General features: G+C 43.5%; 1 protein-coding gene across 4 annotated transcripts in view; it reads right to left on the bottom strand.

Annotated features, from left to right (window-relative positions):
• Positions 1-6,591: 6,591 nt before the first annotated feature.
• Positions 6,592-15,662, bottom strand: part of ZBTB16 (zinc finger and BTB domain containing 16) — a 254,065-nt gene continuing 244,994 nt past the window's right edge. For all 4 annotated transcript variants that reach the window (XM_074216713.1, XM_074216715.1, XM_074216712.1 and 1 more), the window contains exon 7: positions 6,592-14,441. In XM_074216713.1, the coding sequence (XP_074072814.1) occupies positions 14,212-14,441 (230 nt within the window). In that variant the 3' untranslated portion in view covers positions 6,592-14,211. The remainder of the gene's footprint in view (positions 14,442-15,662) is intronic.

Raw genomic sequence — 15,662 nt, 5'->3', positions numbered from 1 at the left:
GGCATACAATGTTTTCTTCATGAGCACTTTGGAGATTGAGTTTCTTTGTGTGAAGAAAAAAAGAAAAAAGAGCAAAAGGAGACACAAATGAGGACTCAAAGTACTTTAATAGATCCACAATTTTGTTATGAGACTGTGATACTCCTAATAATACAGATCAAAAGTCATGCATGCCTATCCACCCTTTGCAACTTTTACTTGTGTCTCTTGCAAATCCACTGTGGTGGATATACTGAAGAATTTCCTCTAATTCCTCCGCCCCCATTCCCTCTTAGGCTTATTACAAGTACTTCATGCTTCCCTCATCATATACGGTTTTATTAGGCTTTTTCAAGGCAATGGGGTTAAGTGGCTTGCCCAAGGCCACACAGCTAGGTAATTATTAAGTGTCTGAGACCGTATTTGAACCCAGGTACTCCTGACTCCAGGGCTGGTGCTCTATCCAATGAGCCACCTAGCCACCCCCTATCATATACTTTAAAACTAGACTTCAAAAACCAGGCTCTTCATATATTACACTCTGGCAAGTTATGCATTAAGACTTGAGTCCTAAATTCTACATCAATAACCATGATCCCTGAACATATTTCATTTGAAACTGTGGCAAATAACAGTGAATGGAGACCTCCAGATTTACAGTCCCATTAAAAGCCACTCACCCTCAATCTGGAGGTAAGATATTCAAGCTGAACCAACAGTTGTGATCAACACATCTATAAATATAGTCTTGACGTAGTTTATACAGTAAGAAAAAATGCTTAAATGCATGTTTTAGAATTCCTGGGAGCTGACAGGGTGCTGGAGTTTTGACTATGCATTACTACTTCTTACCACCGAGTGGCACTAGAAGCTTACATTAGGATAAAAGAGATATTAACTATTAAAGATAAAGATGATTCCTAATATTAAGAGAGAGAAAGAGAGAGAGAGAGAGAGAGAGAGAGAGAGAGAGAGATACAGCTATACATAGAGTCAGAAATAAGAGAAAGAATAGAGAAGGAGGTAGGAAAGAAAGAAAGAACAAGGGAGAGAGTTAGTATGTGTGAGAAAAAGACACAGAGAAGGAGATAGAGAGACAGACAGAAAGAGAGACAGAGAGAAAGAGGGAATTCAGGATTTGGGAGACAATGGATAAAGTCCTTGGACAGAACATTCTCTAGCTCCTAGAAGAACTGAATGCTGAATGAAACTGAAAAATTAGTTTTGGAAAAAACATCTAACACTGTCATGGAGTTGTTGTTCACAAATAGGCTATCTCCTCTGTGCAATTCTGTCTGTAAGGGGGAAAACCCTTAATGACTCCTGGAGAAGAGTCCTGCCAACCTGAAGCAACTAAGATTCTTGTAGGTTCATTTTCATCCTAAATTAGAAACTGTCTAGTTCCTTTATCTCTTTTACCATATTTCTCCTGGCTGACAAATGGCTCAATACTTAGACCCAGAATTTCATTAATTGGGATAGCCACTTGTCCCAGAGCTCATATTCAGGCCCTATTACCTTCCCAGAAGGTAGCCAACTCCCAGGGAAATAAACAAAACCAAAACAAAACAAACAACAAAATAACAAATTGTCTTTGTTCAGAGGATGGTCTTCCCTAGATTAAGGCTAACTAGATTGAGAGATCTATGACATCAGTATGAGGGGAGGAGACTAACGAGAAGGGGTGATAAATGGAAAGGATTGGTTCAGAATTCTCCAGTTGGATACGATTTTCCAACTTTCTCTTCAGTTGCCTAGTTCACTACTGAGTGATTTTTAGTTTCAATATATTAAAACATTGAGATGGTGTCTAATAAGATGAAATAATAGTTTTAAATGAAAAATTATGTTCAAGAAATAAACTTTAAAAGTATGAAGTTCATAAGTATAATAATGGAGCTATCATGGTTGGGGCAACAATTTGTCTGAAAAAGTTCTGGATAGTTTAGTGGACAGCAAACTGAATATAATTTTGCAGAGTGCTATGAGAAAGAAAGGAGTGGATTCCAGAAATATGGATATCTGCCTGCTGTATTTTTTGTTTGGTTTTTTTTGCAAGGAAATGGGGTTAAGTGACTTGTCCAAGGTCAACAGGTAGGTAATTATTGAGTGTCTGAGGCTAGATTTGAGGTCAGGTTTGCCTGATTCCAGGGCCAGTGCTCTACCCACTATGCCAACTAGCTGCCCCTGTTCTAGTCTTCTTACACAAAATAGCTAATATAGAAATGTTTTATATGCTTGCATATGTATAACCTATATTGGATTGATTACCATCTCAGGGAGGGGTAAGAGAGGAAGAAGGAAATAGAATCTGGAGCTCAAAACTTAAAAAATTAGTGTTAGTTTTAAAATATAATTGAGGAGGAAAAATAAAATATTTCAAAAATTTAGGAAACAGGGATTTTTTTTTTTGCCTGAAGACAAAATGATTTTGGGGACATGGCATTTGAAAGATTTCCATTATTTGAAGAGCTGGGCAGCTAGATGGTACAGTAGATAGAACACTGGCCTTGGAATCGGAAGGACCAGTGTTCAAATGTGACCTCAGACATTTTGAAACTAACTGTGGGACCTTGGGCAAGTCACTTAACCCTGATTGCCTCACATCCAGGGCCATCTTCAGCCATCCTGAATCATATATGACTACTAGATCCAGATGACTCTGGAGAAGAAAGTGAAACTGGTGACTTAGCACAGCACCCCCTTACTTAAAACCAATTCATGTGCTTGTCATGGTATCACCTCCCTGGTAGTATTTTTTTTTTTTTAGGTTTTTGCAAGGCAAATGGGGTTAAGTGGCTTGCCCAAGGCCACACAGCTAGGTAATTATTAAGTGTCTGAGACTGGATTTGGACTCAGATACTCCTGACTCCAGGGCCAATGCTTTATCCACTGCACCACCTAGCCGCCCCCCCCCCCCCATAGTATTCTTTGAGAATAAAGGACAAACATCAATATTTAAAAGCCTATCAGATTCATGGACCACATGAGTCCTCAAGAGGTAGCTGGAGAGAAGGAAAACCTAGGTTCAATCTGCTCCCTCTAACACATAGATAGAGTAATCCTAGATAAGCCATTTTCCTATCACCCCCTATTACCTTCAAAGACTAAATTGCAAAGTGGGTGTTGATCTTCATTGGGAGTCCCATACTAATGAAATCACAAGTCTAATTCAAAAAATAAAAACAAAAACCAAATCATATGAAAAAATAAATTAAATTCATTTTTCTGGTCCCAAGGGGAATTGAGAGTTACAAAAAGGCATATGTGAAGATGAAGTAAAGGGAAATTTCTCAAAAATCAGAGCTAACTGAAAGTGAAAAAGGGAGACTCTAAAACATCTTTAAGCAAAGGCTGAATGATTATTTGTTGGGCAGATTGTCAAAGGCATTCATTTCTTCTTGGAGAGGTTGAAGCAGATAGCTATTGGGGCCCCTTCTAACTCTGAAATTCCATGATCCCATGAACCTTGAAATCTGGTAGCAGACCTGGACCACATTCTCCTCTGTGCTTCTATACCTTCCACGAATGTCCCAAATGACCCAGAAGCCAAGGTGTCAAGCGAACTTTTAGGAGATAGGAGTTCATATGGGACACATTGTGGGCCAATTTCAGAGCTCCTACCTGAGGATGGGGATGAGGAAGAGATCGTGATGCTAGTGCTGGTTTAGCGCTGTTATTTGGCAGTCCCCACTAGATGTCGATCGTGTACCAGAGATGCTGGTCTTCATAGCCTGGTTCGGAGCTGTCCCTACCTGCCCGGGGCTTCCTAGCCTCTCAGTCATCTCCAATGCTCTAAAGATATGAGAATAATCACTTTGCCTATTACTTTCCTCTTAAGGGCCCTGTGAGGTAGCTTCCTACTGATATAGCCGTTGAACTATCAGAAACTAAAATCCTACCTCCAGGAAGCCTCTTAATTCCAATGCCTTCTCTCTGTTATTTCCTATTATCCTGTACAACTTGTTTTGTAGATATTTATTTGCAAGCCATCTTCCCCCCCCCCCCCCCCCATTAGATGGTAAGCTCCTTAAGGGCAAGGAGTGTCTTGTTTCTTAAGCTTGATAGTAGCTGCTTAATAAATATTTGTTGATCATTACTCAGGACACTATCTGTGCTCCTCTAACTTTTGAGATCCTGCTTCCCCAGTGCAATCTAGAGCTTGTACCTGCCCCACAGGTGAGCTCCAAAGACAAGGGATAGAGGCAAGGTAGATCTGTGAAAAAAGGCTGTTGTTTCAGAAGGTCTCCTTGGGGTTAAATACAAGTTGCATGGTTGAGGATTATGAGAGATGCCTACCCAGCATGAAGTTACAAAAAAAATATGAGATTCAGTTTATCTTCAACCAAGTAGCTGTGATAAAAAGAGTCTAGGGGACATTGTGCATAAAGTTCCCCTCCCGAGCTCAAGGAGAACATGAGGCAGAATGGGGGCAAGGAAGGGGGGGATGCATATGAGAAAGACAGGAAAGGACTACTCTATGAAGGGGAAGAGGCCACAGGAATGCAAAGCTGATGGAGCCTGCAGAAGCCTAGGGCCATTTCCTTCTCTGTGGAGTTCTCAGAATAAGAGACAGAGCCCCGCTTGTTTGGGTTAAGGGAGAGGGGGGCCTCACCTGGAGGCAAGGGGGTGGACATAATGACCCCTTGAGGATGCTGAGAGGCGTAGGTGAGCCTGGTATACACCAGATCTCCCAAACCAGGCTTGTTTGGTTCAGAAAATGGAGGCAGATGAATTTTAAAGGCCAAAGGGCAAACTCTCCATGTACCAGGTCTTTTCCTTTCCGGGCCTGGGAATGGGGTACAGCGTTCAGTTGTGAGTTCTCTGAAAGAAGTACAGGCTTAGCTATTAATGTAGTCGGTAAATAAATAAAGGAGGGCTTAAGCTTAGTGTACAGCAATCAGTTTAGAACTACAGGATAATTAACACAGCAGGAGGCTGCAGTACTGTGGAGTCAGGTTTAAATGAGTGAGTTCACTTTCACGGAGGCAAACTTGTTCTACCCCCTGGGGAGTCAAAAATATAGCCATGAGAGGAGCCCACGACAGAGAGGGGAGCCAACTGTGGTGTTGTTCACCCACCATGGGGCCCATGGCCTGGGTCATGCAGAAAGGGATGCGCATCGGAAGGACAGGGCCAAATCAGGGGAAAGCAGAGATGAGAGGTCCTATGAAGTAGCAGGCCTATTAGTGGGCACACGTGGACACACAAGAATCCTGGCAGGAGGTCTGTATGAGAGAGTCTCTGGACCCCATATATGGCCACACTCCATGGTATCTCTCTGGAGCAGGTGCATTTGGGTACACTTAGCTCACATGTGTCCTGGCTTCCCAGGGGGCCATCTTGGACCATTCTTTTAGATGGAGGTCAGATAATATTGAGGCTTTCAAACATATCTCCCAAACCATTTCCCCTTTTAGAAACTCCTACTTTGTCATTAAATAGAATGGCGTAGGGGGATGCTAGAGTAGGAGAGGGAGTATGTGAAATAGGGGGTCCAATCATTAATCTCTCCCAGATTCAGTTTTTACATCTTTAAAGAGGAGATAATAATGGTCACAGGGTTGCCCTGATAGTCTTCAGTGTAAAACAGTTTTGAAAATAATATTGGTATTCTACTAATGAAGAAAGTATATTCTTAACTTTATACATTCCCGTTATAGGCAGATAGGAGAACTTGTTTTTTTTTTTTTAACTACTGAACCTGATTTAAAAAAAATAGTGATTTTGGTGTAAGGAGTTTTGGAATTGGAGTTCCACTTTCACTGTTCTCTTGTCTTACCCCAGTGTTATATGACCTTGAGCTGGTCATTGTCCTGGTTGGGCCTATGATCTCCTCCCACCCCTAATAAAATAAAATAAACCACCAGAGAAAAAGAACAACCCTGTCTCCTTCCTGAGACAGTCTCTCAGGTATTCAGAAAAGGTGCTGCACACTCCTCCAGGGATGGAAAATATTATTAGGTTGTTTGTTGACCCAATTCTGTACTTCTCAGTCATGAATTTACAGGGAACAGGGGGTGTGTGTATCTGTGTGTGTGAGATGCCTCTCCCCCATAAATAGCTTGAGAGAAATGGCTCAGGAAAAATCCTAAAAGAATACGGGGACAGGAGGAATTGAGGGGGAAGGGAATTCCTCAGGCCATCAACTCCTCTCCCAATCCTCCCTGGCTGGGCCTAGGGCTGCTGTTGTGGGCCACTCTCTCTCTCTCCATGAGTTCAGGGATGGGGCTGGGCCCTGCTGGGCAGAGCCCAGAACTGGCCTCCCCGCTCCCTCCTCCCCCACCCCCAGTGAAGCCAGCAGCCAGTGGCTCTGGGCTCAGCCCCCTGCTGACCAGGCCTGGGGTCTGGCCTGCCTAGGAGGGGGAGGGGGTACAGCTGAGGCCGTCAGCACCGGGGGTGAGGGATTGAGTGAGGCAGGCCACAAAGTGTTCTCAGGCTCGCCAGGCCGGGGCCCCTTTCTCTCCATGAGATCATATCTGGGTCAAAGAGCATGTAAAGCCGGGAGACCCCAGCGGTCACACAAAGCCCATTCAGGCCGGCCGCTATTCACTCCCCTCCTCTCCCCCCAGCCCTGCACGGCCACCTTGGACCCCAGCGCAGTGCCTAAGCCCTGGCTTTGATGTGCTCCAACAGAAAACGGCGATTAAATGTTGTTTTAAAGAGGGAGAGCTCACTGCCCTCCCATCTGTCAAGAGAAAGCTGAGGCAGGAGGGAGGCAGGCTGGGGGAGGGGAAGGACTGGCCTGGAGGACGATGTTGTGTGTGTGTGTGTGTGTGTGTGTGTGTGCGCGCGCGCGTGTGCGTGTGTATGGGACAGAGAACAAGTAAGAGGAGGTGTCTGAGGAGAGGAAGCAAAAGGAGGTTGGGAGAGGGTCACTACTTAAAGAACAACTACCACATCTTTGATAGATACATGATGTTTATTTCCCAAGGTGAGAGTAAAACAGAGACAGAAAAACTGAGAAACATTCAAAGGGAAAGATACCAACAGAGAAATGTCCATTCAGAGTGGGAACAAAAGATACTGGAAAGAAGGTGGCCTTCAATGGGCCAGTACAAGTGGGGAAGGAAAGCTGTCTGTCCCCTTTGTAGGCCTCAGTTTCACCATCTGTGAAATGGGTTTCTGACCAAGTCTTCTTGAGGAAGACGATCATTTCAAGTTGACTCCTGGATTGGTTTCTTGAAACAATAGATGGAAATCCTAGTCCCCAATATTGGGGGCATGAAAGGCTTGATTTCAGCCAACGCTATCAACCATCATGGCAAATTATAACCCAGGTTGGTTGGGGTTTTCAAACTGTCAGTGTAAAGGCAACTAGGAGCCCAAGAGTCTTGTTCTTTGGAGGAAACTCAGAACAGGAGCGCTGCCATCTATCATTCCTCCTGAGAGGCAGGGAGTTAGCTGTATCATGTGGTTTTCAACTAGGGGCCTAACAATATTTTTGTTGTTGAATCATTTCTATCATGCCTGACTTTCTGTGACCTCTCCTAACAATATAGGATGAGGATTTAGTTGCCACAGTGGATGAGGGAAGGGGGCACATGGGATGTTTCTTTAAGCATGGAACAAGAGGAGGGATATGAGAGGGAGAGCTTAGGAATTAGCCTTGGCCTGAACCCCTTCCCCCTTGGAAAGACAGGAAACTATCCATTGATCTTTCTGGAAATCTTTCATGTTGAGTAAATGATGAGGCTAGACTTGAGATCCTGTTGCTTCATTTGCCTGTTACGGCTGCTGTCATCCCAAGATCTTCCTTCCCCAGCCCCCCACACCCTCAAATCCTTAACCACCCACTAAACAGTCACCTACTCCCCAAGATTATTCTCTGTTTTGCATTCAGCTCAACAGTACCAGAGTTCTTTAAGAAGTGGAAGTTTACTACCACCAGGTTTGCTAGTAGGAGAAAAAGAACCCAGAATTTCAGTTCTTAATGAGAGTTTGGAGAATCTGCTCAGGTCTCCCTTTCCACTCCCACTACATCCATGCTGGGGGACAGAGTTCCTACCGGTTAAGTTGCTCAGCTATAAGATGTAGAAGGAATCTTTTTTTTAAAGGAGAGTTGTTTTTTTTAAAAAAGTGACAGCCCAGTCAGAGACAACTGAATTAACTTTATTCTTTTTTCTAACTGCAGATTCAAGGTATACAACTGAACATTGCTATTTTTCTTATGAGACTTATAAATAAAAATACAAAAAATGTTCACTACAAAAAAATCTACTGTTAGTAGGATGTAAAAAATATTCTCTTTGCTATAGAAGGCACAAACTTCACTTAGTGACACATGGAGAGAGAAAAAAACCTGCAGCAGTAAATTCATTTTTTTCTTTTTTCTTTTTTTTTTCTCTTGTCAGAAACACTGAAGTTACAAAGAAACGCGTCAATCTACACGGAACGAAGGCAGATGCGGAAAGCTGCAACCCGGACCGCACAACTTCGAGCGAACTGCTTCTGTACTAGGACAGAGAGGACTGGCAAGCACGACTGAGTGCGAGGGATAAGGGATAAGGGGGGGCAAGAGGAGGGAGAATGGGGAGGACAGGATAAAGGTAAAGAAGGGGGGGAGAGAGGGAGAGAGAGAGAGAGAGAGAGAGAGAGAGGAGACAGAGGAGAGAGGGGAGTGGGAAGGGGGGAAAGAAAAGGAAAGGGAAGAGGAAAAAGAAGGAGGTGGGAGAAAGACAGATTTGTACAAAAAAAAAAGGAACCAGTAAAATTGAAGAAAAAAAATTGGGCAACCTCCTAAAATTAGGCTAAGAGGAGGTGCTGAGGTAGACATTAACTAGAACATCAATTAATTAAAAACACTATTTTGTAATACAGAGCAATCGGACTGGCACTTGTGCTGTCGCGACATAAGACAAGCCATGAAAACGAAAACAAAAACAACAAAATGAAAACAAAACAAAAAACACCCAAACCAAAAGGCTTAGTTTTGCTTGGTCCAGCAGGGCGGCGGCCCACAGTGCTATAATTTACATATATATTTATATTTATTTATATATATATATGGATAGGATTCCACAGTGTTTTACCATGGATTCTTAACCTTAAAAAGATCATGCATAACACTATGTGAACAAACACTATGATAGACACCAAGAGGTTGGTACCCTGTCTGCACAGTGGGATGGCCCAGGTGGCCTGGGAGGGAGGCAGTGTCAATGCTAGCTGGCCTATTAGCCATTCTCTTCCCTTCTCCCTCACCCCACCTTCCAGTTTCTTCTTCTATCCTCTCTTCTGGCTCACTCAAGATTTCATCACCACCACCATTCACACCAAAACAAGTTTGTCCATGTGTTGCTGTTGTTTACCTGAAATATCCAGATAAGTGCCTCCATTCTGCCACTGGGCACCCTGTGCCTGGAAGCTTCAGGGTAGCACAAGGTCCAGGAGGGAGGAAGGAAAGGAGGAAGAACTAGGGAAGTGGGAAGGGAGAAAAGATTCAGGGAAAACAGACCCCAACATTCCCAATTGATCTGATACCTTTTTTTCCCTCTGGGGCACAGTTTGGTCTTTATTATTATTTTTTAATTTTTATTTTTTTGTCCCAGATCACTCACATCCTGGTTCCTTTGGATCCTTCTACATCAGGGGTTCAAAACATAGTTCCAATCTTCCCAAGGATGGAGTTCAACAAAGGCCACCTCTCACTCCCCAAACAGGGAGCAAGTCCATGGTCCTCCTCCCCTCTCCTGAGACATCCCTGCAGCTGGTTGTACCAATCAATGGATTCTAGAAAGGTACCATACACTTGTGAGGAATTGCAGCAGTTTTTTTCTTTTCTTCTAAACATTGAAAAAAAAAACTGTTCAGGCACAAAGATTAAACAAGCCTATGTTACATCCTTGGATTGTACTGAATCAGGGAATCTGCAGTGCCCCCTGGTTACCAAAAAAACTAGTTCCCCACCTTTAAAAAAAAAAAACAAAACTTTTTTTAAACCACCACATCCTTGGCAACACAAAGCAGCAGGGGTTTGACTTGTTTATATCTCTCTCCATATATATAGATAGGTCTATATATACATATATATATAGATATATTTTATATATGTCTATCCTATAAGTACACAGGATACAATAAATGATTGAGGGAGCAAACAGGAAAGGCAGCACATGAATGTGAAGGGAATGCCACAAGTAACGGAGGAGAACCAAGAGAATCACAATCTGAGAGGCTAGAGGGAAATCTTTCACAACTTTTCTGGCTTTCCATCTGGAAGAGTTTCACTACAAAGGTGTAAGGCAGTAGCCAGCAGGGGCTGGCTGTCAGCAAGACCACAGCTGAAGGGAATTGGGGAGGAATGAGTGAGAGAGAGAGAGAGAGAGAATCATTAGAGACAGAGGATCATTAGAGAAAGAGAGGAGGGAGACAAAGGAGAGAGAGAGCAAAAGACCGAGAGAAGGGAGACAGAGAGAGGAGAGAGATAAAGAGAAACAAAGACAGCAAGACAAAGAAACAAACAACAGAAGAGGGAAGGAGAAAAAGGGGAAGAAAGGAAAAAAAGGAGGGAGGGGAAGGAAGGAGGGAGAGGAGAGGGAGGCAGAGAGAATGCTAGTTGGGAGAAAAAGAAAACAAAACTCTGAGACCCAACTGGAAAGAGAGACAACTCTTTTCATCTTCCCAGCGCCAAATCCTCCTCCACTCCTATGAAATTCAAAGGTCGACGCTTGTGAATCCTTCTAGTTCCACGAATAGGTGGAAAGTTCAGAATATTTTTCCTCACTCTTTATCTTACATTCCACCCCCAAAGCTAATCAGGTCATGGAAAATTCAGATGTCTCTCTTTTTAGGTTGTGGGGTAATGGGAGAAAATAGGAGGGGGGGGGGGAGGAAAAGGTAGGCTCCACTGTCTTCCAAACTCCAGTTGTGACTGACTGGGCCTCCACAGGGGTGGTGAGTACAGTGCCAGTCCTACATAATCATGTTTGTGAAACCCCACTGCTTACCCTGACCCTTTCTGGCTAGCCCCCTGAATTGGCAGAGCCCTGGGGGCAGTAGGGAGGCAGCTGGCTCTGATTTAGTACCATCCAATTCTGTAACACCAGATTACTACAATACTGTATGATCTCAAGACACAAAAAGCACTCACATTCAAGCAGCACTCACACACACACACACACACACACACAAACACATTCATTGTTTTTTTTTTTTTCTTTTTTCCCCATTCACATTGCAAAAGGCAAGGGCAGGGTTCAAGGAGAACTGACAAAGGAATTACCAAATATTACAAAAATATGACACTTTGTAAATATCAGCTCAACCCTCTCAGCTTTTATGATGTGGGAAGGGATGATCCAGGTTAGATGGGGAGGGTCTAGAGTTATTGGGGATGGGGGGAGAGGAGGAAAATTGACAAATTCTATGGAATAGTTTGATGATTTCTTCAAAAACTGTGTGATATCTCTCTTTAAAATCTGTTTCCAGGATTTGTAGGATCAGGTGGCCAGTGAGTGCTTCCTCCTACCCAGGGAGAGGGAAGGGGCCAAGGGTGAGGAACCTTTAGTGCATAATTAATTTTCTTCTATCTGTCCCTCCCCAAAATGATACCACTCTCTTTTCACATTATAAACAAAACTGTCCTAGTCACATATTTCAAGTTTAATTTCTTTTTTCCTTTCCAAAGCACTAAATCTTTACTATAATTGCAAAATAGCACCCTTCTTTAACCCCCATCCCTTGTCCCTGCCCACTGATCTTAACATGTGATTATTCCTCCCCACCCTCCAAATCCTGTCCCCCTAGTTTTAAGGCCTTCAGATTTGGTGGACGAGGTTGAATAGGGTGGTAAGAGGCATAGAGGCAGCGGGATGGGGGGGGGGGGGGTCACAGCAGCATCCCATTCCTCCAACTTCCCTTTGTCATGATCCTCCCCATCACATACAGCTTCCTTAAAAATCACTTTTTAAAACATAGATAAAATGCAGTCACAACTTTCCCAGAGAAAGACAAACAAACACACACACACACACACACACACACACACAATCATTGCAAATAAAGCCTGAGATGAAACAGCAGCCCATCCCAAAGCAAACACAAATATTGCCAATGTGCTTTCAAAATTGGGGGAGGGGAGCAGAACAATGGGATGGGGAAGATGGGAAAAGGAACAGAAAGAATTGGACAAACAAACATAAGAGGTAGCTTTCAGAAAAAAAAATCCCTCCCCCAACCAAAAACAGAACAAAATTAACACCCCCTCACCCAACAACAAAATCTTAAGTCTACCACCAGACTGGCCTAGAAAACAAAAATACCAGTTTTGGCAATGATAATGCACACCAAGGGCTAGGGCCACAGAGCTGCAATAATCCAAATAATCCAGACCTGAAAGCCTGAATGACTAGAAGTATGGGAAAGGTAGACTTCAGAGGAGTTTGGAGTCTGATTTAACTGGATGGACCTTGCAAATGGTCCAATTTCACTATCAGGCAGGTTTTGCCATATTCTCAAAGGCCAGGCTGGTAAGTAACTATCTGAGTTCTTCCACTTTCTCTTACACTAATGGAACTTTACTCTCCCATCCTGAGCATTGCATCCCTTGACCCCTCCAGGGGATAGAGGTGGGTGCGAGGAGGGGGGCAAGGAATAAGTAATGGGATGGAAGAACACAATCAAAGTTTGTAAAAAACAAAAATTATAACTTTGTACACAAAAAGACCACCCCTCCCCTAAAAAACAGGAACAATAAAAACAAATCCACAAATACATGGGGGGAAAGCTCATGAGGTCACAAAAAACTGAGGTAATTCAAGTACAATGTGCTAAACGCAGAGAGAAAGAGAATTGGGGGGGGGGTCACGAAAAAAGCAAAATGCAATGAGACTAAAAAGCCTCTTCCTCCTCCTCCTTTTCCATTTCTTGGCAGATCCAGGGATGCAGCAAGTGGGGGAAGTAGGCCTCAGTTATATAAAGATGAGGCCCAGGGCTTATGTACCCTAGTATTGTCCTTCCTTGAGGATTCTGGGAACTGATCTCACAGCTGACTGGGGAGCTGTTCCTCTGCCTTCCTGCAGACCTACTATCTTCCTCCTCCAGGTGTGAAAGCACACTAGGTTTGGGGATGGAAATGGGAAGTCCTCTAAATATTTCTCTTAAGAAATCAGCCCCTTTCTGTATAGACTGTAAGCTCCATAAAGATGGGGATTTTTTTAAATCAGTTCTTTAACTGAATTATATGTACCTTCCCCATTAAAGAATGACTGTGTGTCTGTGTGTGTGTGTGTGTGTGTGTGTGTGTGTGTGTGTGTGTGTGTTCACATATCCTTTTTTAATTTCTAGGGGCTAAAGCCCTAGAGGGAAAGTGAGGGTAGGTTACTATTCTGTTTCTTGCTCTTAGGAGGCAGCATAGCAAAGTATGGGGGGGGGGCAGGCATCAGAGATAACTGTTCCTAAAGAAGAACTGAATACCGAGAGTGACACTTCAACCCCTGAAAGGCTCAGTATATACTGGGGTTTCTAGAGACTTTGGGTACTGGAACTGAGAGAAAGCAGAGTGGGTGAGAAGGTAGGAAACAAGTTCCTATCAGGGACAGAGGACTGACTTCTAGGTATAAGGGAGAGAGAGAGAGAGAGAAGAAAGTAGCCAAGATTGAACTCTGTGTCTGTATCTTTTATGGGGAAGGGAGAGGGACCTAGCCTAGACTGTTATTCCACAGCAGACGACAAATGCCATCTATCTTATTATCCAACTCCTTTACCCTCAATTCCAGATTTAAAGTCCCCTACCCCTCAACCTCTGTCTGAGGAGAGTCAGGAAGTAGTTATGTCTGATCAGATGTACCTTACCCCCACTTCCCTAAACTTGGCTCCTGGTCAGAGAAGAAGGATTCAAGGCAAGGATAACAGGGAAGAACGTAAAACACCATCAAAGCAGAATAGAATAACACCTCTCACCCCCAAATGAAAATCACTTAGACTGTCCCAGAGTGAGCCACACCCATGACCTGGGGCACCTAGACCCATGGTATTGCCTCAGAGAGAATCTTGTATAGATAGCAAGGTCAAACATAGTTATCATTGCAGTCCTTTTTTCTTCTTTTTCTTCTTTTCGTTTGTGTTTGTGTGTGTTTGTGTGTGTGTGTGTGTGTGTGTGTGTGTGTATGTACACGTATATGTACGTAGTCCTTCAATAATTTCAGCTCGCTCTCTCTCTCTCTCTCTCTCTCTCTCTCTCAAAACTTTTTTCTTCCACTTCCTCCTCTTCCAATTCCCCTGGATCCCCTTTCACACGTAACACAGATAGAGGTAAGTCTTCTCGATCCTCCAGTCGGGGGGGATCTCCTCAGGCTTGTGGCCCTTCATGTGCTTCTGCATGGATGAGAGACTGGGGCAGTACTCGGTACAGATGGTACACTGGTAGGGGGAGGCGCCATTGTGTGTTCTCAGATGTTTAATCATGGCGGAGTAGTCCCGGGAACGCTGGTGACAGAGCTTACACTCAAAGGGCTTCTCACCTGAGAGGGAAGAGAGGACAGAGAGATAAGTGGAAAAGGGAGATGGGTTAGATGTTGCAAGAGACTTTCAGGACTTTCTGTCCCTATTCCACTCTACAGTTTCCCAGAATCTCTCTCCACAGTAGAGGGATCTTCTCTTCCCTCTCTTCCCACTGATGTGGGGGCGGGGATGAAGAAAGGGACCAGTGAGGCCCATCACAGAAAAGAAGATAAGGTTCTAGGGGTTCCAATCCCTAGATTACAAATATAGACCAAAAACTGGGGTGGAGTAGGGTTGAGGAAGGGGATTGAAGGATGATGGGATGGAGTTAAGGTCATGGAGCTCAATTTGTTTAGACCCTTGGTGGATCCTCCAGATCTCTTCTGAAGTTATTTGATGTCAGGGAGATTCTGACATTCACAATGTCCAGGAGACAGAGGATGGGGGACCTGTCAAGACAAGGTTAAGCCCTATTCCAGATTCCCCTGTTCCTCCCCTCTGTCAGAGTTCCCTGGAGCTGAGCTGAGGACCAGAGGGAAACTTGCTTCAATACAGTAATTAACTGGCCAGCCGTCTGGATATTGATACTCACTCTGTGCAGAGGACCCACAAATAATGAAGTAATGAACAGCCAAAGTGATCTAACTATCGACCTGCTATTTACAATAGTTACCACCAATGCATTTAATGATCTGCCAGCCCCAACCATATCTTGAGCAAAGGGCTGTGGGAGCCTTGGGACTCCAGTGGCCTTTGGGTTGCCGTGGGCACCAGTAAGATTTCCTGCCATCCTCTTCAAGTATCAGGAGGCTCTATATGGTTAGAGTTCCAAAAGAATATAACAGGAGAACTGAGCTGAGGATATGGCTTCCTCCTCCCTTTCTAGATCTTTCCATAGATAAACAGAGTCACTTAATTCAGCAGGACAATCCAGAGATCACTGAATTCCACCCCCCATCTCTGGAAAAATCAGCTCTTCCTATTCCAGTGACAATAAAAGGTCTCTCCTAATCGTAAAGAGAGGATGACAACAACTTTCTAGTTTACCAAGTTGTAATGTTTCTTATCTTTGGAAGGAAGAATTAAATATATAAATGTATAATACATAATATAGTATATGATATATTGTATATAATTTATTATACATTGTATATGATACATTGTAAATAATTTATTATATACTATATATGCACACATATCAACATATACATATATATTTTCATGTATGAAACTATACCTCC

This window comes from Macrotis lagotis, chromosome 1 (assembly GCF_037893015.1).
Source record: "Macrotis lagotis isolate mMagLag1 chromosome 1, bilby.v1.9.chrom.fasta, whole genome shotgun sequence".
NCBI lineage: Eukaryota > Metazoa > Chordata > Mammalia > Peramelemorphia > Peramelidae > Macrotis > Macrotis lagotis.
The sequence above is the reverse complement of the archived record's forward strand: the minus strand, read 5'-3'. Positions and strand labels throughout refer to the sequence as shown.